At 34.7% G+C, this 23,474-nt stretch overlaps 3 protein-coding genes across 4 annotated transcripts; all 3 read left to right on the top strand.

The window, feature by feature from the left end:
• The first annotated feature begins 38 nt into the window (after positions 1-38).
• Positions 39-1,477, top strand: Hap40 (Huntingtin-associated protein 40 kDa). Of its 2 annotated transcripts, none has more exons than XM_077428415.1 (6): positions 39-160; positions 303-552; positions 626-842; positions 926-1,007; positions 1,085-1,212; positions 1,294-1,477. In XM_077428415.1, exons 1-6 carry the CDS (start codon positions 48-50, stop codon positions 1,464-1,466), a joined length of 963 nt encoding a protein of 320 aa, XP_077284541.1. In that variant the 5' UTR covers positions 39-47; the 3' UTR covers positions 1,467-1,477. The 2 variants fall into 2 exon arrangements, with proteins under 2 accessions (XP_077284541.1, XP_077284542.1); XM_077428416.1 differs by having other exon boundaries at positions 60-160; positions 1,085-1,240; positions 1,307-1,477.
• A 2,241-nt stretch (positions 1,478-3,718) lies between these two features.
• garz (Sec7 domain-containing protein garz) lies at positions 3,719-20,315 on the top strand. Its single transcript, XM_077428414.1, has 28 exons — positions 3,719-4,190; positions 5,480-5,598; positions 5,681-5,789; positions 5,872-6,069; positions 6,148-6,292; positions 6,363-6,872; positions 6,961-7,129; positions 7,205-7,849; positions 7,935-8,085; positions 8,157-8,338; positions 8,428-8,636; positions 10,442-10,604; positions 10,676-10,871; positions 10,948-11,096; positions 11,177-11,443; positions 11,516-11,643; positions 11,717-12,011; positions 12,093-12,231; positions 13,354-13,466; positions 13,543-13,777; positions 14,201-14,385; positions 14,455-14,566; positions 15,963-16,057; positions 16,128-16,301; positions 16,377-16,550; positions 16,631-16,733; positions 18,446-18,798; positions 18,880-20,315. The coding sequence occupies exons 1-28, from the start codon at positions 3,905-3,907 to the stop codon at positions 19,636-19,638; spliced, it is 6,363 nt and encodes a 2,120-aa protein (XP_077284540.1). The 5' UTR covers positions 3,719-3,904; the 3' UTR covers positions 19,639-20,315.
• A 1,103-nt stretch (positions 20,316-21,418) lies between these two features.
• On the top strand, positions 21,419-22,328 carry LOC143909090 (uncharacterized). Its single transcript, XM_077426991.1, has 2 exons — positions 21,419-21,533; positions 21,577-22,328. Exons 1-2 carry the CDS (start codon positions 21,419-21,421, stop codon positions 22,326-22,328), a joined length of 867 nt encoding a protein of 288 aa, XP_077283117.1.
• Positions 22,329-23,474: the final 1,146 nt, after the last annotated feature.

Below are 23,474 nucleotides of genomic sequence, written 5' to 3'. Positions count from 1 at the left end.
CCAATTACCTTCAGAAATATGTTATACGTGTTAATGGTCTATATTTTATGGCCAAATACAGGCTGGCACAATTCCGCTGTCAGATAGCTGTCAAGATGGCAACGGATCTCGGTCCCGAGTTTTCCGAGAAATACAATGCAATATCAAACAAACTAAAGAAGTATAGTATTAAATCAATTAATTTTTAATATACAAAAGTATTTTAGGACAAAGTATCGTGATTTCGATAACTCAATCTCTAGATATCAGTCAAACAAAGCTGATGATTTTATTTTAATAATTTATAATGAATGCTATTACAGGAGGTTTATGCGCAAACCGAATGTCTCTGAAGCAACGGATGAATTCACCGAATTAGCATTACAATGTGAACATGCAGAACAGCCCCCATATGCTGGATTGTGTTATATCGGTGCAGCCAGATGTGAAGGCTCCATAGGAAATACTATCGGAGAAGCTGAATATTTACTAATGTCAGCCAGACAATTCATGAAGGCGGAATTGAAATTAAGTTCTTTGAGGTGCATCAATCCCGGAAAAGAGAATTTAGAAGTATGGTTGTGTTCACCATCGTTTTTGTAATATATGTTTTTTTTTCTACGATGAATTTAATTTGCAATTTCAGGCTGCCATTAGTTGTTATAGCCATTCCAGCAAGAGATATCCTGAAAAATCGTCACTCAAATCCTGCATTAATTTAGAAGTCGCCAATAATTTGGAGCAATTAGGGCACTACAGCGAAGCTGCAGTTTACTATCAAAATGCGTTGGAAAATAATGCCAATAATCCGGGATATAAGCTTATTTGCTATACTAATATGGCATCAGCATACGTAAAAGATGGTAGATACTGAATGGTATTATATTAGTATGATATAAAAATGAGTGATAAATTAGTTATATATATATAAATAATTTTACTATAGGAAAATATGAAGAAGCATTACGTATTTATGAAAAAATTGATGAATTGGCTAATGAATTTTCATATAGTTTTGAAATCAAAATGTGGGTTTATTTTTAATATTACTTTGACGCGTTAATTAATTATCTTTGCGATATTTTATTTTATAATATTTTTATAGGTGTGAAATTAATAGGCTATTTTTATATTTAATTGTTCAACCGTCACCAAAAGTAATAACAGAGTCTATGGAAAAACTTATTGAGAGATATACTTTGGATATTGATAATGATAATCCCAAATTTGAAGGTGATAGCTTATCTCTTTGCAATCCACTGTTAAGTGAAAGTTTTGTAATTGGATTAACATACATATGTATTTCTGTTTCAGGTGGTGCTCTTAGTCCTGAGCTAACTTTGTTTGTTCAATCAATTTTGACTGCATGTAAAGTTGGTGATACCCAAGCGCTCATCAGCTTGAGATCTGAAATGAAAGATTTCCTAAATATCGAACAGCAAGATTTGATGCGAGTTTTAATACAGACTTATGAGTGTATAAATTGATTCAAATAAATTTGTTTTAAATAAATAAATAATTTCATATGAGATTAGGCGGCACCCAATTTATATTATTGGTGGAATAGTTTTAAGTTTTTAAAAATAATTTCATATTTATTTATACATTTATTGTGATATATGTAGTTGATAAAATTAAAATGAACATAATATTTTTTATTTGTTTTTATTCCATATAAGAATCATCAATTCGTTGTTGTTTTTGGTCGATTGTGAGTTCGCGCGGCACCCACTTTGAACAGAGCTTTCGCATACCCAAATATTCATTCACGATATGTCCAACACGTTCCTTTGATATCTTTAGGGTCCCAGCTATCTCAATCAACTTCACTTTACGGTTATCCAAAATTAATTTGCGGACTTTTTTGATGTTTTCGTCGGTAGCAGCCTTTTTGGGACGTCCACTGCGTGCATCGTCCTCGGTTCTCATTTCGCCTCGTTTAAACTTAGCAAACCACTTCTCAACGGTTGATTTTCCTGGTGCAAGGTCCGAATAATGTTTATCAAGCCAAGCCTTGGCTTCAATAGTATTTTTTTTCGCCAAAAAGCAATGTTTTATTAACACACGAAATTCCTTTTTATCCATTTTTTCAAACTAATAAAAGTTGCTTCACTCAAAATGCTATTACTAGAGGTAGGAAAGTCACAGTGCTATCCATTGTTCGGCAAACCTTTAACAATGCATTTACAACCTTTGAACAATACACGGCCCCCTCAGGCTCCGGTGACTAGCTATTACTCGCAAACTAATAGTACGACAGCTGTCAAATTTATACACATATCTTTTGAAGGTTAGGGCTAACTAAAAATCGGTTCGGTGATTACTAATCAAATGTGAACCGGTCACAGGTCAACCGGTCGATTTTAGGGTGTGACCAGTTTTATTGTGTGACCAGTTTTAGTGTGACGGGTGATCACGTGTGACCGATCTAGAGCGACCGGTTGTCCTGTGACTGGTTCACATATGACTAGTAGTCCGTTTACCCTAAAAATCATATGAATTTAATACTAGTAGCGCCATATATGTGTCAGCCTACGAACTTTTCAGCCCACCTATTTCATACATATTGAAGTGCATTAAATTGGTTTCAGGTATATACATACATAGATCTGGGTTTTCAATATTTTTTTGGGTTATACCCCAAAGTATATTCGTTAACACCGATATTACCACTCTGATTTTTCTTAATTCTACAGATTGTACAAAACTCGACCATTTAAATTCATTATTCATTGAATCTATTGGTATGGAAAATACAACCATAAATATGAAAAAGTACGCAATATTTCACGTAAATCTTGAGTTTGTGTCTCCCCGTACATCAAGATGTAAAATTTTTAGTTAAATAATAAAATAAAACTAGGATAAACGAAAAGTTTTTGATTTTGTAGTCCCAAAATAAACCGATGGCCAGCCAACTTGGGGGAATAGTAGATGGAAAATACCCAAGCGCCGGCCATGAAAGGGGTCCCGAAAAGTGAAAAAGGTCGAGATAAATCAAGTCGAAAATAAAAGAACTTTGTAAAAATAGGTTTTATTTTATGTCATATATAATTAAGATTTTTTGGGGCCTAAATTTTTCCACACCCAGGCCCTCATCCAAGGACGTCCTTTCTCCGGGGGGCGGCAAAAGTTGTCGTTCAAAAAACCTTTTTTTTTTTTGAAAATGCTTCTGATCGACATTCTAAATTAATTGCATTTTATACTGGCCTAAGCTTTTAGTAACGAATAATCGATTTGATTGAGATGCATAATATGTATTTCATTAAATGACATGCATATTCTTAACTTGGCCGAATCTAGGAGAAATTGTTCCCTGCTCCTGTTTGAAAAAGGCCAATTCTGACTATTCCGGTTACATCTTACAATTAACCAGACTAATTTTCAAAAAAATCAACACTCTATGGGGGATGAACGAATGAGACGACTGGCATGTTGATGCACGTGTTTTATTTTATGACAGCTGAAGGCAGAGTGAGTAGCCGCTCTCCGAACCCAGCCGAGTTGGTCCCCACTCGCAGGAAGGTAACCAAACTCGACCATGTCGTATAGCGAGCCGCCACAATTGGTAAAACCAATACATATGGCCACTTTAAATTAAAGTCAATTGGCATTAATGAACCAATTTAATAGCTAAAAACCAATTACAATTATTTCCATGAATACTACATCTAAAATTTTATTATTCAGATTTTAAAATTAATCAGATAATATTCTATTTTTTTTATTAATTGAATAGCGCATTTGAAAAGGGCCCAAAATAAAGTGAAACAATAATGAGTGGTGACAATGTGTTTCGTGTCACACGTGTCCGTCGCGGCAATGGCCGTAAAGAGGGCGTGTTGTGTTGTGTAGTGACACCTGTCAGCTGTTGTGCTGGGAGTATCAGAGTGAGGGCGAGGGCGGAGCCCCCTCCACTAGGAGCATGTGTGGAGTTCGGGGTCCTTTGGTCGTCTCGGCCGAGGTGTCCGTCGTGGTGACGGCTCTGAGGCGGGGCGCGCGCCCAGCTCCTGAACCGGACGTCTCCCGTCTCGAAGCTCAGCTGCTGAGGCTGCGGTCTGGACTATGTCGGGCCACAGACCTTCGCCCGCTCGACCCCAACCTATACTTCGGACCCTTTCTGGCCGTCATCAGGTCCGACAAGACAGCTGCCACCGTCACCGGACTCGCATTAGCTGCCGTCAACAAGTTCCTTTCATATGGGCTCATGGGTATATATCCAAGAACACTTCATTGCATGTCAAAATTCAACTGATACAAAAATTTCAAGTACAATATTGTATTTTAGCACATTGCCATATGTCAATCAATATGCAAGGGCGAAACAATTATTTTCAGCATTTCAGCATTTGTTCCCAAAATCAATTACAATACCAACCAATAGATCTTAAATTAAAAACAAAAATCATTTGCTTAGTTCTTAAACATGAATTGCATCATTGTTGATTCATATAGTATGCATGTTCAAATTATAACTATGATTTGATTGATATTTGCCAGAATTGGAATTTATATATGTAGAGTAGCATTTATATATGTACCTCTATTATAATATCCCTTTAAATGGATAGTATGACTAAAATTTTAAAGACTAATCAATCGTTACTAAGTTTGACCCACTGAATTCGAATATGATAATGATTTTTGTTGGTTTCCTCTCGTTTATGAGATATGAGCGTTTAAAAAAATTCGAAATTCAGATTTTTTGCTTTTGCAATCTATAACTCAAAATCTGAGTATTGCAACCAATAGTCGGATGCTATTTTATATTGATTGTGATTTATTATTGTTTTAAAATAAATAAAATTAATTACCTAGTCAAATTTTAAAAGTCGAAAATGGAAAAATATTGATATTATAATCCAATCTTTATATATAAAACTGTCCCAGTGGATATATCGAAAAAAAGTATATTTTTGACTTTTAATTATACGTATTTTAAAGAAACGAAAAATTCTCATCAATAGAATAAAACATCCAATATTTATTTTTGACACAGCAATACTAGATTTTGAGCAAGACTGCAAAAGTCAGAAAACTGTAAGAATTGCCTATTTTTAAACGCTATCTTTTGAATATTTCATAAACGAGAAGAAACGGAAAAAAGCATTATCATATTCGAATTCAATGGTTTAAACTTAGAAAATGTTGATTATTTTTCGCTCCGGTATGTAAAAGACGTGGTTTTTTTTGCTCATCTTTACAAATTTTTATCAAAATTTGTAATTGGTCTTGGTGTACTATTAATAATTTATATTTTTTTATACAAACACTAAATACGGATAGTAATAATAAATTAAATCATGATTGATGCTTAAAATATGAAACTCTTGCAGTTGCATAAGAATTAATCATATCATGTGACAAAAAGTGAATAACACAAAAATTGAATAATTGCTTTGTTTCATTCATAATATTGCTGAAATAAAATATCGCAAGTATGAAAATTTTTCTTTCTGATGATAATTTGTGATATTTTCTCACTAAACTGAAAATTTAGATCCGACACATCCATCCGTACCAGCAACGGTTGAAAATATAGCAGATGCTGTAACACACGCAAGATTTGTTGGCACTGATCATTCCTCTGATGGGGTAGTGCTAATGAAGATATTACAAGTTTGTATATTTCATACTGTTAATTACATATTACATATGGAAGAATGAAAAGTACTTAGTATTTATTTTAATTCACGTATAGGTGTTGAGGACTCTCATGCTTAGTCCGGAAGGAGCTATGCTAACAGGAGATTCCGTGTGTGAAATAATGTTGAGTTGTTTTAGAATTTGCTTTGAAACCCGTCTCAGTGGTGAGTTTTTCATGCTTTAATATGTGTGTATAGTAATTATATGAAAATTTTATATTTTGTAATACTTGTTTTATTATTTAAGAGTTGCTTAGACGAAATGCCGATCAATGTTTACGAGATATGATCCAGCTTGTGTTTATGCGTTTGCCTCAATTTTCTGCATCTTCTAATTTGGACGCAGATTCAAATTTAAGCTCCGAAACGTTGACTTTGAAAAAACGAACGAATTCGGCAAAACGTGATAGGCAAAATCTCAAAAATGAAAGAAGTCAATCTCAAGGTATTCAGAGTGAAATGATAACGATTTTATCAGATGTGTTTTGTTTGTAATCTGCAATGTTTATTTTTATTATTGCAGTTATTGATAATACAAGATTGGATAGTACCTCTTCTAATCCAATGGTCAGTAAAAATTTAGCAAATTCAGGGCAAATTGCAAAAGTTTCAAACATTCAGGAGAATATTTCTAGGATAACAAATTCTGTAGACGATCCGGATGCAAAGTTAGTTCTTCCTTCACGATTTGTGATCGTGTGTCTGAAAATTTAAATTTATTATTATTCATAATTATAGATCAACTTTGGATACCGATCAGACGCCGGAACTGGATAAAGCATTTCCTGTTTCTAGTTCCGATGAAGTAACCATTACACAAGGTGTCATAAAAAGTCCGTCCAAGAAACACGGAAGACATTCTTCTATGGATTTAGCTTCTAGCGATAACATCTTCATTAGTCAATTAGTAGAAAAATGTGTAAATCCATCCGAAAACATGGACCAGGTATCGGAGTATGTACTAGATAAAGAGTCTGACATTCAAGAAATTGAAGTAAATACCGAAAACGAAACACAGCCGCTACTTATAAGCTCTGAAAATGAAGCAATCGCGGAAAAAGTTGAAAACGATACGATAGACGGGTCCGATAATACATTAAACTCTGAAAAAATTGAAAAAGCTGACGATGGAGTCGTTTGTGAGAGTGACAAAGATTTTACAAACCCGAGAGGTGTGAAATTCATTCAGTATGATGAGCAAGTTAATTTGCAACCGTACGGATTAGCTTGTGTCAGGGAACTTTTAAGGTATATATATATATATAGTAATATGTATACTATGCAGTTATTTCAGTAACCGTTGTGTATAATAATTATATTATTCATTCATTTTTAGATTTTTGATATCACTATGCAATCCAATGGACACTCAAAATAGTTCATCGATGGTTTATTTGGGACTTTGTTTAGTAGAGACGGCATTAGAAGTAGCAGCCGATCATTTAGCTCAACATCCGTCTATACTTCAACTCATCAAGGATCCACTTTGTCGAAATTTACTAAGCGTATGTTCCTATTTTGTATTTTAATACTAATGATTACAATTTTGAAATGAAATTCAATCGATATATTCATTTCAGTTGTTGGATTCCGAAAGAGTATCAATCTTCGCTTTGGATCTGCAAGTTTCGTTTTTATTATTCGAGTCCCTTCGCACTCATTTAAAGTTCCAAATGCAATCGTTTTTCACCAAGCTCATAGAAATCATAATGTCCGACAATTCGAAGAATTCATACGAATTGAAAGAGATAACATACTTATCTCTCGACAGCATAGCTCAAATGTGGAAAATCCCGGGACTGTGCACTGAAATTTATCTCAATTATGACTGCGACGTCTACAGTTCCAATTTGTTCGAGGATATTACGAAGCTACTCTCTAAGAGCATCGTCGCAGCTGGCGTGAATGATTATCATGCTTTGGCGTTGGACGCGTTGTACACCGTGATCGAATCTATCGAAGCAAACTGTCAACAGATCAAGTCGAGTGCCGAAGTCGAGCAAAATGCAGAAGAAGAGTATGTAAATAAGGACGATAGTTCTGTCGACAGCCGCGGCAGGAAGAGATACATCTCCATCGATATGGAAGACTGCGAGGATGTCGGCGATGAGTCGGTTATACATGATATTAGTCAATATATAACTAGCGGCAAATCTAGTCGACATAAAATTTCAAGTAATTTACCGACTCAAGCTCAGTTGGTAGAAATCAAAAATAAAAAAAAGGTAAGTACATATATAATAGTTTGAAATGCATATATAATTGAATTGAAATTGGATTTTTTATATACATACATACGTTTCGTTTTAGTGGATCGCTAAAGGAACTGAACATTTCAATCAAAAGCCTGAAAAGGGAATAGAATATTTACTAGAACGTGGTATTTTAACAACGCCTTTGGATCCGTTAGAAATTGCACATTTTCTCAGAAATAATCCAGCATTAGATAAAAAAATGATAGGTAGAAATATTAATTTAAAATGTATTAGTTTAATTGTAAATATACATATTCTATATTGATTCATATTGCAGGTGAATATATTTCTAAGAAGAAAAATGTAGAGTCTCGCATATTGGCAACATATGCAGCGAGTTTTGATATGAAGGAGCTTCGAGTTGATCAAGCGCTTCGTCTCTATTTGGAGACTTTCCGTCTACCCGGTGAAGCTCCTCTTATTTTTTTAGTAATGGAGCATTTTGCAGAACACTGGCATGTGCGTAAAAGCTTTCGTTATCAGTCGCTTTTTTTACTATTGAAAAATACATACATATGTCTATAGATATTGTTGATTTTTTTGTTTAGAAATGTAATGGTAATCCATTTGCGAATACCGACGCTGCATTCCGTCTCGCTTATGCTGTGATCATGTTGAATATGGATCAGCACAATCACAATGCGAAAAAATTGAACATACCAATGACGATTGAAGACTTTGTTAAAAATCTTCGAGGATGTAACGGCAGTAATGATTTCGATCAAAAGATGCTGGAAGCCACGTTCAATTCTATCAAGTTAGTGTTTAATTTTTATACTAGAATAAAAGATTATATGTATGTGATCAAATGTCATTCATTACTCGATGAAAGCTTTTCAAATTTAATAATTTATTATATTAAATTCAATAATTTCTTTATAAAAATCACGAATTTAAATGAAATTGTGAATAAAATTGTTGAATTGCACGTATTTTGATGTGTTGTGGCTGAAACTGATTATTTCCTCCATCTCTTTTTTTATTCTTATTTTTACTCCTATTTTTTTTAATAAATTGATTTGTTTCTGTATTAAATTCATAGACATACACTATGAACGTACCCACTTTTTATTTATACATATTTCATTACCAATAATTCAATAAATTGAAATCGGAGACAGAGTAAGAGTTGAATCGTAAGATAAAGTCAGAGTTGGAGTCGGTAAATTTTGAAGTGAGCCCTTAAGAGGGCTGGACAGCAGCGCCTTGTCTATACAAACGTACTATACTTCTCCTTTCCTCAATTATGGCACTAGAGAAATTATTTTTTAATATGCTATGGATATCCACCATTAGGGTGCATCTTTCGTTTTATTTTTTTGATTAATTATTTTTTATATGAGCTAGGAGCCGCCAAACATCTATAAAATCGCCTCTTTTTTACACCCACGAAACGAGTCCAGCGTGCTTATTTAACGGTCGATTTTTAAAAAAATACCCCGATAGATGCACAGAAAGTATCTTTCTCATACCGATGATGAAATTTTTTTAAAAATTGGTCCAGTTTTGGAGGAGAAAATAGTAGAATACGAAACCTCGATTTTGTCAATTTAAAATACGTTTTATCTGGTCGAAGCGCAACTGTCGCACTCACTCAATATATATATTGATATATATTGTCGCATTCACTCAATATATACATTCACTCAATATATATATCGAAGAAAGGAACGGTAACAAAATTAAGGTTTCGGGTGTACAGCCCTCTTAATTGAGTCTACTACATAAATGCGTCACATTGGTTATAAATTCTTGCGATTCTGTGTATAGCTGATAGTACATAGTATTCCTTTTTTCAACATTAAAGTTTCACATGTACATATGTATGTATGTATATGCAGGAAAACACTTTGCTCAAAAGATTTTTCAGACATATCACAATTAGAAATGTTGTTCTTTCTTAAACCTAATTTTATCAGTTAGTAATTCTTGTTATTTGACTCAATTATAAACAATCTTTTACTATCTGCATATGTTTGAACATATGTATATGTACTAGGGTTTCTGACCCGGGACAAACATTCCCGGGAATTCACGGAATTTTTGTTGTCTCGTGTCCCGAGAATTCTTATCTCGAATCCCAGGTATCGAAATCTTGAAAATGTTGTATATTTTCAAGACTGCACAAAGGGAAATAATAAATCAAATACACAAAGAATCGTAAAATATTCTCAACTTCGACTGAAACTGAAAGAGTTTTTTCCATTGCTGGAAATTTTAGTACCAAATATAGAAATAGGCTTTCGGATTCTCATTTAAATATTTTAGTATTCTTAAGAGGCTACTTTAAATAACTTTATTATTATAATTACATTTTTTCTAGTTAATAGATATATTATGTATTGTTTACTTTTTTTATATTTTGTAAATAGATATTTTTTTTTATTAATAAAAATGTTTTTTTACACGTGTCCCGGGATCCCGGGAATCCCGGAAACGATCCCAGGTTCCGTCCCGTGTCCCGGGAATTGAAAAAGAATGAAAGGAATACAGAAACCCTAATATATACAGTGCTACTTATTAACCATATTTGTATAAAAAATTGCTTATAATTTTAATCAGAAATGAAGAAATTGTAATGCCAGCTGAACGTACCGGTATAGTCAAAGAGAATTATCTTTGGAAAGTATTACTGAGACGTGGAGCAACTAAAGAAGGAATCTATTATCATTGTCCAAACGGTGCTTACGATGTTGACTTGTTTACGCTCACTTGGGGACCATTGGTAAGTGTGAATATATATATTTTCAATAAGGTATTATTAATATGTAATAATGACAATTTTGTATCATGCAGATCGCCGCATTATCATCCTTGTTTGAAAAATCGAACGAGTCACAGTTGTACTGCCAGGCTTTGGAAGGCTTCGACAAGTGTGCTTCGATCGTAGGTCACTTTAATCTGACGAACGAACTGGACACACTGATCTTGAGCTTGTGCAAGTTTACAGGGCTCTTCAATCTACCGGATCAGGCTCAATATATTTATATCGGTATTTTTTCTACACGTTTATTTAAAATTTTGTTTATATTTCATAAGATTTAGTTATACGAGTGTTGAAATTTTAGGAACTACTCTTGGGCAATCGATGAAGGCTCAATTAGCATTGAAAAAAGTGTTCAATGTTTGTCACAGGCACACCGATTCCATTAGAGAAGGCTGGAAGCACATCCTTGAAGTTGTGCTAGCTTTATTCAAAGGACATTTATTGCCGAAGGTATTGAAATTTTGCTTTCTTTTTATATGATTGTTTTTTTTTTTCAGATGTTTATTCATTGTTATTTTCTATTTTATTAGTCATTTACTGAAGCTGATGACTTTTGTTCGCCGACTGGTAAAATATCGCTGATACAAGAGCCGTCTCAACAGACGAAGATGCAAGAAACTGGCCTTTTTTCAAGCCTGTATTCGTACATTGCATTGTCCTCTGAAAGTAACGCTTTGCGGAATCCTAACCCGGAAGAAGCCGAGCTTATACAAATCGCAAGTGAAGGTGTAGCTCAGTGCAATATAGACACTATGCTGTTGACTGATTCCAAGTTTTTACAATTAGACAGTTTACAGGTAATGGTTGTGTTGAAATGATGATTGCTTTTGTATTATAATCATTTTAAAATTGTTTATTTCTTTATTTAGGAATTAGTAAAATACTTAATAGCTGCTGGAAAAGTCGATGAAAGTCAAACAATGTATAAACCGTCTTACACTGACGATACTACCGTGTTCTTCCTCGAATTGCTCATCAAAATAGTGATACAAAATCGGTACTGCTATGTTTTATAATCGGTGATATTGTATATAAATTGTTTTTATTAATGTTTTGATTATTTTTAATAGGGATAGAGTGTCTCATGTTTGGCAAGCGACTGAAACTTACGTCACTGACCTCATGAAATCTGCCGCAGCGGCCACTCAATTGACCCTCACGGAAAAAATGACTAACAATTTCGGAGAGAAATTCTCACCTGGTGTCAACAATAGACCTTCAGGATTGCTGGAGCGATCGGCGATTGGCTTGCTCAAACTCGCTATAAATCTGATGAGGAGTGAAGAATGTGCTAGCGATGTATTGCATTCGCTCAATAGCTTTTTGGATTTGAGCTATCCTGTCTACCATTACATAGCCAGTCAAGTAATCAAATCCTCGATACAAATTATATTATTTATAGACTTCATTTTACAATATGTACTGATTTGTTGTTGTTTTTTTAAGATCGCCGTTGGTTTGTTTGAATTGGTTAAAACATCTGCGCAAAATATTCACAGTAGAGACGATTGGGCTTTGGTTTTCACTTTGTTGGAGACAACTGGTGCCGGTGCTATGCATCTCAAACAAGATGAATGCTTAACAGGTACAATATGCTTTTTTTTTAAGGTCCGTTTATACTATCCAGCATTGCACGACAACAGCTCGGCCCAATACTGTACCGAAAAGACAACTCATGCTATACAGTAGCGCCCATTTTCAGCAATATTGCCTGTGTCGTATCAATATTGTCACAATATGACGTTTCCGAAAGTATTCATATGCACATGGCAACACTTTCGTTAGTACGGGTGCACTTGCCACTATGACGTCACGTCTTATGTGAATATTTCCAAAGAAAACCGATTCTGCTTGATACGTTTCGGTGACATGTACTGGTGTATAATATGAATAGATCGTTTCGGTTGCTGCTGCTTCAGATAGTCACGTACTCATTACGGAACATATGAATGAGTCCATATATAATGTATTAAAGAATAATTTCCGTACTGCTGTTTACGTGCCGTTGCTGGCTTGAGCTGTTCTGGTATAAGCGAATCTGTATATGGATGTAATTCTGGCATGGACTAGTGGTTAGCATATAATGCTTTCGAACGGTTCGGTGATTATTGCCCACAAAGCGCTCGCCCAAAAGTAACTAAAATCTCCATAATGGAATATCTGGCAGCTGAAAAGTCCATCATACTAACGAGAACTCGAGTACCAAGTATTCCGTATTCGCGATTTTCATGGCAAAAATTGTCCTTCGGGCGATCACAATGTGCGTAATAATCCAATTACCCTTTCGAACAGAGTGGGTTCGAGTCTCACCGGTTGCTGCTGGCCAGACCTTGATTTGTGACTCCAGGTCGATCGTTTCCTATCAGAGTTTGCCAATATTTCTGATTCTCATTGAAACGGTCCTGCAAAAATTGGCATCCCCTTTCCTACGTCTCTCGCAAATCTTGAGTTATTCAGAGTCTCTGGTTTGTATAAAAATGCTGCAAAAATTTAAAAACTTATATATGTTTCTGTGGAGGATGATCGTATACATTTGTATTGTATAAATGCTTGTATTTGATCGTATTGTATAAAATGTTTGCAATACTACTTTGCAATATTTGACTATAGATGTCTTGTATAATGTAAAAATATATAATAATTGAATAATAGTAAATAAATAAAAAAAACGTGAAGATTTGATGAATATTTTTAAATTTAATTTTAGGCAACAAATCTGATGGTGCCTTAAGTTCTGAAGACGATTCCGTCAGCACCGATCGTGGGTACACATCAGAAGGTGAACTCTCTCATTCTCCTCCGACTCAAGGCTGGATACTGGTGTGCTATTTAGTACTTCTATGAATCATTTTTGTATTATTAGTTAGTAAATTATTTTTAAAATTTATTTTTAAAGGTCGGAAATAACGCCGATGGTGTTCAAACTCCGATGACCAGTCTTCAACAGTCTCAAATGGAAGGCAATCCTTTGATTCATCCTTGTGCTTTACGACCACATGATCCATACGCCATGCTCAAATGCTGGGAGTGCCTCGCTTTCATCGTCAGGGACGTAGCCCATATTACGCCGTACAATTTTGCATCTTGCGTCAATTGCATAAGGACATTCGTCGAAGCCAGCTTACACGGAAGTTAGTATACTTTTACGTATAGAAACCATGCACAATTTGTCCATTTAATCTACTCTGATTTTTTCATACTATAACTTACTATTGTAACGTAGAGATAAGGTGATTGGTGCCCGTCGACCACTAGTTTACCAGCGCTGATCACCTGATCTCGCCAAAAAGGCCTCAGCCTATAAACAACAACCAATAAACTCTCGCGACCCATCGACCAATGATACTCTCTGTGCGGAGAGTACCCGATGGGAATAAATTGGGCAGTTTTGGTCTGTGCTTCATTCGGAGCTGGCAGGCCGACTGATCAAGAACAATTAACTACCTCTACCACTACTGCTGCGTTTCTCACTTCCCATTTCTATTGTTTTTATATACACTACACTATTGTTTTTAAAAGTTTGATTTATTAATCTACATATGTAATGATTTCAGCGAATCAAAGCAAAATAACCACTACGTCAAATATGCTCGTCAACAAAGACGGCAAGCGCAAGAAGCAAACTAGTCACTTTAAAAAAATGCAAAAGCAACAGGAGATGAACGAGAAACTAGTCAAATCTGCTGGTATGAATCAAGAGAAGGATGTGCCAGACGGTTACCAGTTGATAAGCATTCAGGTATTTAAAATGGAATGCTTAAATGATGTTTTAAATTTTGATTAGACATTCACGATGATGTTATTTCAGTTATTGGATTTGATGCACACTCTGCACAGCAGAACTGCTCAAATATTCAAGTGGTGGAGAGAGGAGTCTAATCTAACCAACAGTACAAACATGCAGGAGTTGAATTCACCAGGTATTTTCATATTGTTTTTAATGTAAAGCGATTGAATTATATGTACATGCTACTGTATGTATCTTAAATACGTATTGTGATTATGAGTATTACCTAGTGTTGTAAGTCGAGAATATTCTCGGAGAATGAGAATATTCTCCAAAATATTATTGGCCAAGAATTTTCGAGAATTTTCTTTTTTCTTGGATATCCCTAGATAGTTTATTAGCTTTTTAAATGATTCTAGGATATTTTCAGCACCTAATAGGAGTCATTTTGTCATTTTAACATACGCGCACTACCACCATGAACGTTTTCCGCGAAATTCTCACAGGAATGCAATGCTTATTAACTCTGGAAGCATAACATTTTGTATGAGTATAGGTATTTTAATTATTATTTCACATCAGTCCGTACTTTGAAAACACAATACATAATATGAAAACGTAATTATTTAAGTTTAGAAACGATAAAAATTGGTAAATAAACAATGTGAGTAACCATTAACACTAAAATGTCTGTTGGCTTTTCTTTGCTTCCAGATCTATAAATAAAGCTTTGAATTTTTCTCCGAAATCGTTAAATCTTTTAACACAAACTACAGAATAGGCATAACATTTCTGTTGTGTTTCGCCAACTGCTCAAAAGTCACATTTGCTTACCCTCTCTCTCTGTACATATGAAATGCAAAATGTTAATTATTATTAATTAGTTTTTTGCATTAGTTAATTAGTTTTATTCGTGTCTTCCCTCATCTTACCGTTCACGTGAAAAAAATGGTAAAAACTACCTACCCACCTACCTACATACAGTGCCGGCCTTACACCCGATGGCGCCCTCGAGCAATTTTTTCTAAACACCCTTAGGAAGAACTTTCGCCTTTGGCGCTCTAATTTAAAATTTTGAATGGCTTTTGGGGCTCTAATTTTAAATTTTAAAGCGCCTTTGGCGCATCGTTCGGTGCCCTAACTTATTTGGCGCCCTTGGGCGCCGCCCGACCCAGCCCCCCCTAAAACCAGCACTGCCCACATATAAACAATATAAAACACCAATAGAAATTGTAATTAATTAAATAAATTTTCAATAGATGACAAACAAAAACTTCTATATATGTATATAGAAGTTTTTTCTTTTGTTATTATATTCGAACGTTTTGTTGGCATTGTTTTAACTGTGATGTACATATGTATGTCGAATCGAAACGACTTTTATAATACGACGAGCGTTATCTCAGATACACAGACACACAGAATAGCGATATTATATATATGATGTATTTTTGTTTGTGTATATACATGTGTATATGTATCTTTTTTATTTTTTCTCATCTCTCTGTATTTTTTCGACCATTGTGGCGCATCGGGAATTCCTGTAATGCCACAATGGTCTAAACTAAAATAAATAAATCATTTTGTAGTGTCGATCGGGATGGATTGGTGCAATTTGTGGCATTTAGCGTGGCAGCCGCTTCTTCAAGGCATAGCTAGACTGTGCACCGACAACAGAAGACAGGTTAGATTGCAATATCAACAAAGAAATAAAATATAATTTGAGTACTGTTATATCGATTGAAAATTTGTAGGTTTCGAATAGTGCAGTGACGTATTTGCAGCGTGCTTTATTAGTTCACGATTTACAAACGTTGTCCGGTGAAGAGTGGGAGATATGTTTCCATTGTGTGCTCTTCCCGTTGTTATCACGTCTTACAAAGCATAATGATGATATTCGATTGAGAGCTAATACTATTATGTGCAAGGTATTTTATATATGTATATATTTTTTGACGGTGAATGATATATTGATTGATTTTTTATTATTATTAATGTTTTAGGTTTTCTTACATCACTTAACTCCACTTTTGAGTAGACCTTCGTTTCCTAGTTTGTGGTTGAGTTTGTTGGATTTGATGCGTTCTCTGATGACAGGATCGCACACTACTGATTTGCTATACGAAGCCACTTTGGAATCTCTCAAGAATATGCTGCTTGTAATGGATTCTGTAAAAGTAATATATTTTTTTAATACTTATGTACATGAAATTTATTTTGCTATGCATCTTTTAACTTATTCTATTGCGTTTTATAGGTATTTAGTGATGGAGATACATATACTGATTTATGGAACATAACTTGGAATATGATCAATAGTTTTCTGCCGAAGCTCAAAGATGATTTATTCAAGTCATATGGTATGTACTTTTGATAATTCTAGGTAAATTCTTTGAAATCAACTGGTCGAAGCCAGTAACTCGAATAGTAGATTATCGAAGCGTTAGCCATTCGAATGACGTTTTTCAAACGACAAAACTCGATTGTAAATTATTACGTTGATGGATAGATAACACTTTTGTATTGATAGTTTCAAGTTTATTTAAAAATATTATGTTTTTCCATTTATACTTTATCTATGTATGTATATGTTACAGTTGAGGTGTATTTTCAGTTGTAATATATTCCAATTGGCGTTTTAGGTCATTAATATTCGAATACAATTCAACTAGTAAATTGTATCTCTACAAGTGCAAACACACTTTCAACAATGTGCGCCAGTTGTAATATAACAGTTGAGTTTTGACAGCTCTGATGTTTTTACAAATTCAATAATGCGTTAATATTTCCTAGGTATTACGAATAAAGGTAATGAGTACCGTATTAACTCTAAGAATGTGTTCAAAACAAAAATGTGACTTTCCAATTCAATTTATTAGTCGAGCGACGTTTTCACAAAAACCTAACCCCTCTATCTAAACTGGTACCAACTTATAGTTCATTCGTCATTAGACTTGGACAATCTTCATATGGTTATGGTCGCTCCCCACCAGATATTTAGTATACATATATGTATAAATAGAGGGCTACCGATGGTATACTGTGTTCATTAATAGTATTATCAATTTAACATTCGATAGGTGATGTGCCAATCACCACACACCAGCCGGCAGTCCCTCCTCTCTTCTTCAATAAAGGAAAGTAAAGCAACAGAAAGGAGTCATTATTAACAACCACAATTACACATTTTTCCAAGACTTTTAGATAAAAGTTTTAAAATTATGTTACATCTGATGACGTACATCTGTTTACGGTCTCCGTGACGAGACAGAATGTTACATTATGTTGTATCCTGCTCGCGCAAATTAAGTGAGTATGTACCGTTTACCATGCACCATTTTTTTTTTGATCTTTCGATTTTCGATCTTTGCCTTCCGATATTTGTGTTTTCTCTAATTTAACATTCTGTCTCGTCACGTAGACCCATCTGTTTATAATGTCAAAATAAACTAGAGTAAAAGTACTACTTCCGGTTTAAAAATATTGGGGTATAAAATTTATAATTTCTATTACATGTACAAAGTTTTCAGTCAGATTTAATTGGCGGTTTGGGAGATAATTAAATTCAAAAACTTAAAAAAGAGGACACCTATAAGGAGAGATGCCATTTCCGTTCAATTCAAAATTTTGAGAAAAAATTGCGTGTTATCGATAAGAATAACAGTAACTTATACTAAGTTTCAGCTCTATAGGACTAACGGTGTTCAAAAAATACACAGACACACACACACATATTTTCCAGATCATAAAACCGTGATGAGTGATCGATTCTGAGTTCGAATCAGTCAAAATCTCGAGTTCGAATCTTTGCATGATCACAAAACTTCATTTATTGTTACTACGTACATAGATAAAGTAAAAACGTTACAGCGAATGCGTATTACTGAACATATTACCACCGGTTTGAAACTTGGCTAACAATATTCATTCGAACAATGTATTTTGAACAACAAAGAAAACGTCACTGGTAGAATAGCGTTCGGTGATTGTCTTTCGAAAAAATTACCGAATACCACTTTTGTTAATATACATATGTATATTCTTTGATTTTATTGCTATTTTCATTTTGCAGAGAATCCTAAAGCGCCAGTACCTCCTTTGAATCCAGAGCAAAATATTCAAGAGGCGGCCTCTACGCCTTCTTCTCCCATTCAGCCTCCACCAGTTCAACAATTGAAACCACCGACAACCAACCCAGCTCTGAATCAAACTGCTACCGAATCTCAAAAATCAACTATAAATAATAACGCTCCGCTTATTCAGAATCCAATATTCACGTCAAATTTAAATCACGGCAATATACTGAACTCTGGAGTACAAAATCCACCAAATGTTAACCCGGTAATGAAAGGTTCATCTATTATATTACAACCTCCAGCAATTGGATCGCAAGTACATTCGCCTCTCTTTTCACATCTGGGACAGGTTTGTTTGGACAAGTTCTATTCTATAACTATTCAGTATCATAAATTTGTTTTATTTTGGCTAAATTACGGCTTGTTTCAGATGGTGTCCACTCCAATTGGAGTCGCAGTTCCGGTTTCGTCACAGAAAGCTCCAATATTGTACCCAACTCCTTTACCCCAAAAGTATTGTAATGTTCAAATCCCAGATAGTTCAATGACACAACCTCCACCTACAAATAGCAGCTTTCTTATATCACCGTGTTCGACAAACCTAAATCTAAATACTGCATCGTCACAATTCACTCTAGTAAGTCCTCACGCGTCAGATTCAATCCAGCAGCAGGTTGCACATCAAAATAAAACTCCCATAGCTCAACCTTTACTCACTGAACGGTCGACGTTGTCAGACGGAGAGCTGGCTCTGAAAAATGTAGGACAGCAGCCCCAATCTTTATATGGTGAATATATCACAAATCCGTACAATTCACTGCCGCCCGTTGCTCCAGATGCTTCTAAATCTGCGGCAATTTCTCAGACGGATAATATGAATGTGGGGAATTTGAATGCGTCCTTCAGCTACAATTCGTCTGCTGATAAAAACTTGAATTACACTTCTTTGACGGATATACCAGGTCACGTAGTTCTTGCGCAGAAGTCACAGAGTGTGACTTCCAGTCCGCTGCATGCTGCGACTCAAGTCAATACCAATTTTGGCTCTAGCGATAATATAAAGAACATTACCAAGCAAGAGAATTTGGACGGTTCTGGCATGTTTAGTTTTTCGAAATATTTCTACTCCGAGTCTACAAATATACCGCCCGGTTCGGAAATTCTCTTCGGCAACACGTTGAATCAATGAAGTTATTTTCAATTTTTATAACATGGAATTTGATGTTCTAGGTTGTGTGGATTAAAATAACGTACACATATATATTTATAATAAATTTATTTATTTGTTAGTATTACAATAATCAGTTTTAAATGAAAAATCACATTTGAAATAAAATATCAAAACTATTTATTAACTATACATTTTTTTATTATATTAATTTTTGATTTGTTATTTATCTAATATACATAAATACTAAGTACATGTATTGTTTTGAGGGGTGGAAAAAATGGGATTTTTTCTAGTTCTGTTGGTCTTGAACATGAAATTGGTGTAAAAAAAAGACGTGTACATACATATATATATATATTGTTTATATTTTTTAAGCTTATATTATATTGACATTTATGTATATTTTATTTTACTGTAATATATCACATAGAACTATGTTTTGCTTTGATGCAATCACTGTCATGAAGTAAAAAATGTTGCCTAATCCATTCCATATTTATGTATATGAATGTTGTAGTGTTGTAAGTCACATGAAATTTTTATTTGGAGAAGAGGTACTTTTTTGTTTAAACAATATTTAGTCAATTTTATGAAAATCAATATTTACATATTGTTAAATGTTATAAAATAATATTATATTAAATTCGATTGTCGAATAGAAATCTAAAATATGATGTCATAAAATAAAACTATGGAAAAAAAACATGTTGCATTATTTAAATATTCTTTACTATATTTATTTAATAATAATTGAGCCGCTATATTTGAAAGTGACGGAATTCCAACTTTTAGTTCCAAAAACACTTTCAGTTTTACTTAATTCACAAACTGTTATTACTACTTTTAGTTCTATATTTCCTTGGAAAGAAGAATAAACTTATTACAAGCCATCAGTATTTTTAAATATTTTAAAACACCCAAGCGCTATTGTAAATGCACTCTAGAAAAACTCGCCCAAGCGAAGTCCACAGAAAGGGGATACCACTTTGGATAGTTGCACTCAAAGATTACCACACTGTTGTATATCCCACTAATAGCCTTATGCACAGGTAGAAATTTCAATTTAAATACAATAGCACTCGCCGAAATTTCTCCCCAAGGCAAAAGTGAACACGTGAATTTTAAACTTCATATTTATTGTTTTGCGAGATATTTATCGAAATGAAGGAAAGTGGATTTACGCCACTTACAAATATATAACGGCTCAATTGATGATTTTCATGGTTAAGAAAAAATGTGTATGTTAGTATATTTTGACGATAAATTGAACACCATTAGCCCTATTAAACTGAAACTGATAAGCATAAGAATGGAACAACATAACAGCACCTCGTTTCCGAGCCAGAATGCGTTCCAGCATAAAAATTTCACATTTTTAATATCAAAATAGTATAAAATTTTACCACTTTTGCAATATTTGTTTCCCAGAACACGAAGGTCTCGGGCTAGTCATAAAAATTAGGTATACATCCCTTTGTGGAAATACCGTATAATCGCGAAAATCGACAAGTGTTGGTGATCTGGCATTATCACCAGATATCGGTGACACAAAATGGTTCACTATTGTCAACCAATTTTTTTTTGCTCTCTTGCTTTGTGGACAACAGTGAATCATTTTTTGTGGGCAACAGCTTCTTGTCCACAGATCTCTGGTTATCACGATTATCTATCCTTCAACTCCCTACTACATACCTGCTTGAGCTCTTCAGCACTTGCCTTTTTCATTATTATTAAAATGTACTAATGCATACGAGCAATATCATCAAAAATTCTGGAATGGGTAAAGTACACTCCAATCATGTCAACTAATTATATGGGACGAATGTACTATGGCAAACAAAAAAGCATTAGAAGCGCTTCATCGTACATTAAAAGATTTGAGAGGAAATCAACAGCTCTCATTTTATTGTTTGGTGATTTTCGACAAACTCTACCAGTTATAACCACATTCAACAGCCGCTGATGAACTTAATGCATGTCTCATATCATCAGTTTTATGGCAACACGTACAGAAATTGACATTGAAAATCAATATGCGTGTACAACTACAACGTGATACATCTGCTGAACGTTTCGCAAAACAATTGTTGGATATTGGGAATGGGAAAATGGCAATCAATGAATCCACACAGTGCATCAAATTGCCTACAAACTTCTGTGAAATTACAGCAACCACAGACGAGTTGATTCACAAAGTTTTCCCAAATATCAAACAAAATTACAAAAATCATCAGTGGCTCAGTGAACGTGCTATATCAGCAGCCAAAAATATTGATGTCTATGCCATCAATTTCTGCATTCAAAACGAAATACCAGGCGAAGCGACAACGTATAAGTCCATCGATACTATAATGACTCAAGACGAAGTTGTCAATTATCCAACGGAATTTTTGAATTCCCTAGATTTGCCAGGCATGCCGTCGCGCGTATTAATTTTGAAAATTGGCGCACTTATCATTCTTCTCCGAAATATAAATCCACCACGACTTTGTAACGGTACCAGGCTATCGGTGAAAAAGCTGATGAACAATATCATCGAAGCCACAATTTTAAGTGGAAAGTATAAAGGAAAAGATGTACTGTTGCCACACATCCCAATGATCCCGACAGATATGCCATTTGAATTTAAACGTCTACAGTTTCCGGTGCGACTTGCATTTGCAATGACAATAAATAAAGCACAGGGACAATACAAGTGTGTGGACTAAACTTGACAAATGTCAGCTGTATGTGGCCTGTAAGCCACAACATATTTAGTTAATTTGCAATATAATATATTAAATATTTCTGAATTGGGCTGTATTGCAAACCAATCAGAACAAATAAATAAAATTAAACATTTTTTCAAAAAAAACTTACACTGAAAATATATATATTTTAGTGTAATTTTTTATACAAAACATTATAACATAGAATCTAAGCAAGAATCGTAGCTCAGGCAGAAGAGCTCCTCTTTTCTGATAAGGTATATATGACCAACGATGAAATTAAATATTATATCCTGCAAATATGTATGGGCGCAGAATTTCCCAACTTGTGGAAATATTTAAAAGGACTGCAGGGAATTCAAGTTGAAAGTGATATGTTTCTCGCGTAGTGTCACGGGGAAATACACTCCATGAGTGGATACACTTTGGAAGTATGAGTAGATGCCGACAATAGCAGCCTGGAGGATCTCATGAAATAAGCGCGTGAGATCGGGCTCCTGAGTTCCAGTGCATCATGGATATTGAAGTCCAAAGGGACTTTGCTACTATATATTTGGTACTTTTTGAGGAGATAGTACCAACATGTATTATCGCCTCAGATGTTTAACCTGGGCCAATCAACGGAAAGCTTGGGTAGACGCCCAAACGTTGATGTGATCTCGCTACCGCAAAACAGCCTTGGATAAAGGAATAAATTTTAGATTTTATTTCATATTTTGAAATAAATTACATAGGAAAATCTGTAGCGGGGATCAGATTTGAGCCCCGTATAGTTCCGATTGAGATTTGGAATGTGCGAAGCCGTACATTAGCACATTACGGTAAAACCGATGATGAAGCAGAGGGCTTCCCTCAAAATTGTCAAAATGTATGGGCGCTCAATTTCCCAACAAAAATTATGGAAGAGCTAAATGCAGGAGCGATGTATAAAAAACAGTGTTGCAGACTCTCTAGAGGAGACAGAACTCGCTAAACTGGAGTCTGCTCAAATTAAAATGCGAAATAAGAAGAAACACCCGCGTCCAAATTAAAACTGGTCTAGCGGAGGAAATCATCGCCTTTCGCCTTTACAAGGAGCATAGTGGAGGATTGACCCAACTCGGGGTCGCCAAAAGCCCAAACAAAGTCGAGAATAAACAAAAGAAT

This window comes from Arctopsyche grandis, chromosome 3 (genome assembly GCF_051622035.1).
Source record: "Arctopsyche grandis isolate Sample6627 chromosome 3, ASM5162203v2, whole genome shotgun sequence".
NCBI lineage: Eukaryota > Metazoa > Arthropoda > Insecta > Trichoptera > Hydropsychidae > Arctopsyche > Arctopsyche grandis.
This window is presented reverse-complemented; position numbering and strand designations above follow the sequence as displayed.

Bases quoted from the DNA above. Each gene is read 5' to 3' on its own strand.
- Hap40 (XM_077428415.1), top strand. From the start codon at position 48: ATGGCCAAATACAGGCTGGCACAATTCCGCTGTCAGATAGCTGTCAAG. The intron at 1,008-1,084 runs GTGGGTTTATTT...ATATTTTTATAG, and splicing joins TATAGTTTTGAAATCAAAAT to GTGTGAAATTAATAGGCTAT. The intron at 1,213-1,293 runs GTGATAGCTTAT...TTTCTGTTTCAG, and splicing joins TGATAATCCCAAATTTGAAG to GTGGTGCTCTTAGTCCTGAG.
- garz (XM_077428414.1), top strand. From the start codon at position 3,905: ATGTGTGGAGTTCGGGGTCCTTTGGTCGTCTCGGCCGAGGTGTCCGTC. The intron at 6,293-6,362 runs GTTAGTTCTTCC...TCATAATTATAG, and splicing joins GTAGACGATCCGGATGCAAA to ATCAACTTTGGATACCGATC. The intron at 11,644-11,716 runs GTACTGCTATGT...TATTTTTAATAG, and splicing joins AAAATAGTGATACAAAATCG to GGATAGAGTGTCTCATGTTT.
- LOC143909090 (XM_077426991.1), top strand. From the start codon at position 21,419: ATGTCAACTAATTATATGGGACGAATGTACTATGGCAAACAAAAAAGC. The intron at 21,534-21,576 runs GTGATTTTCGAC...CACATTCAACAG, and splicing joins AGCTCTCATTTTATTGTTTG to CCGCTGATGAACTTAATGCA.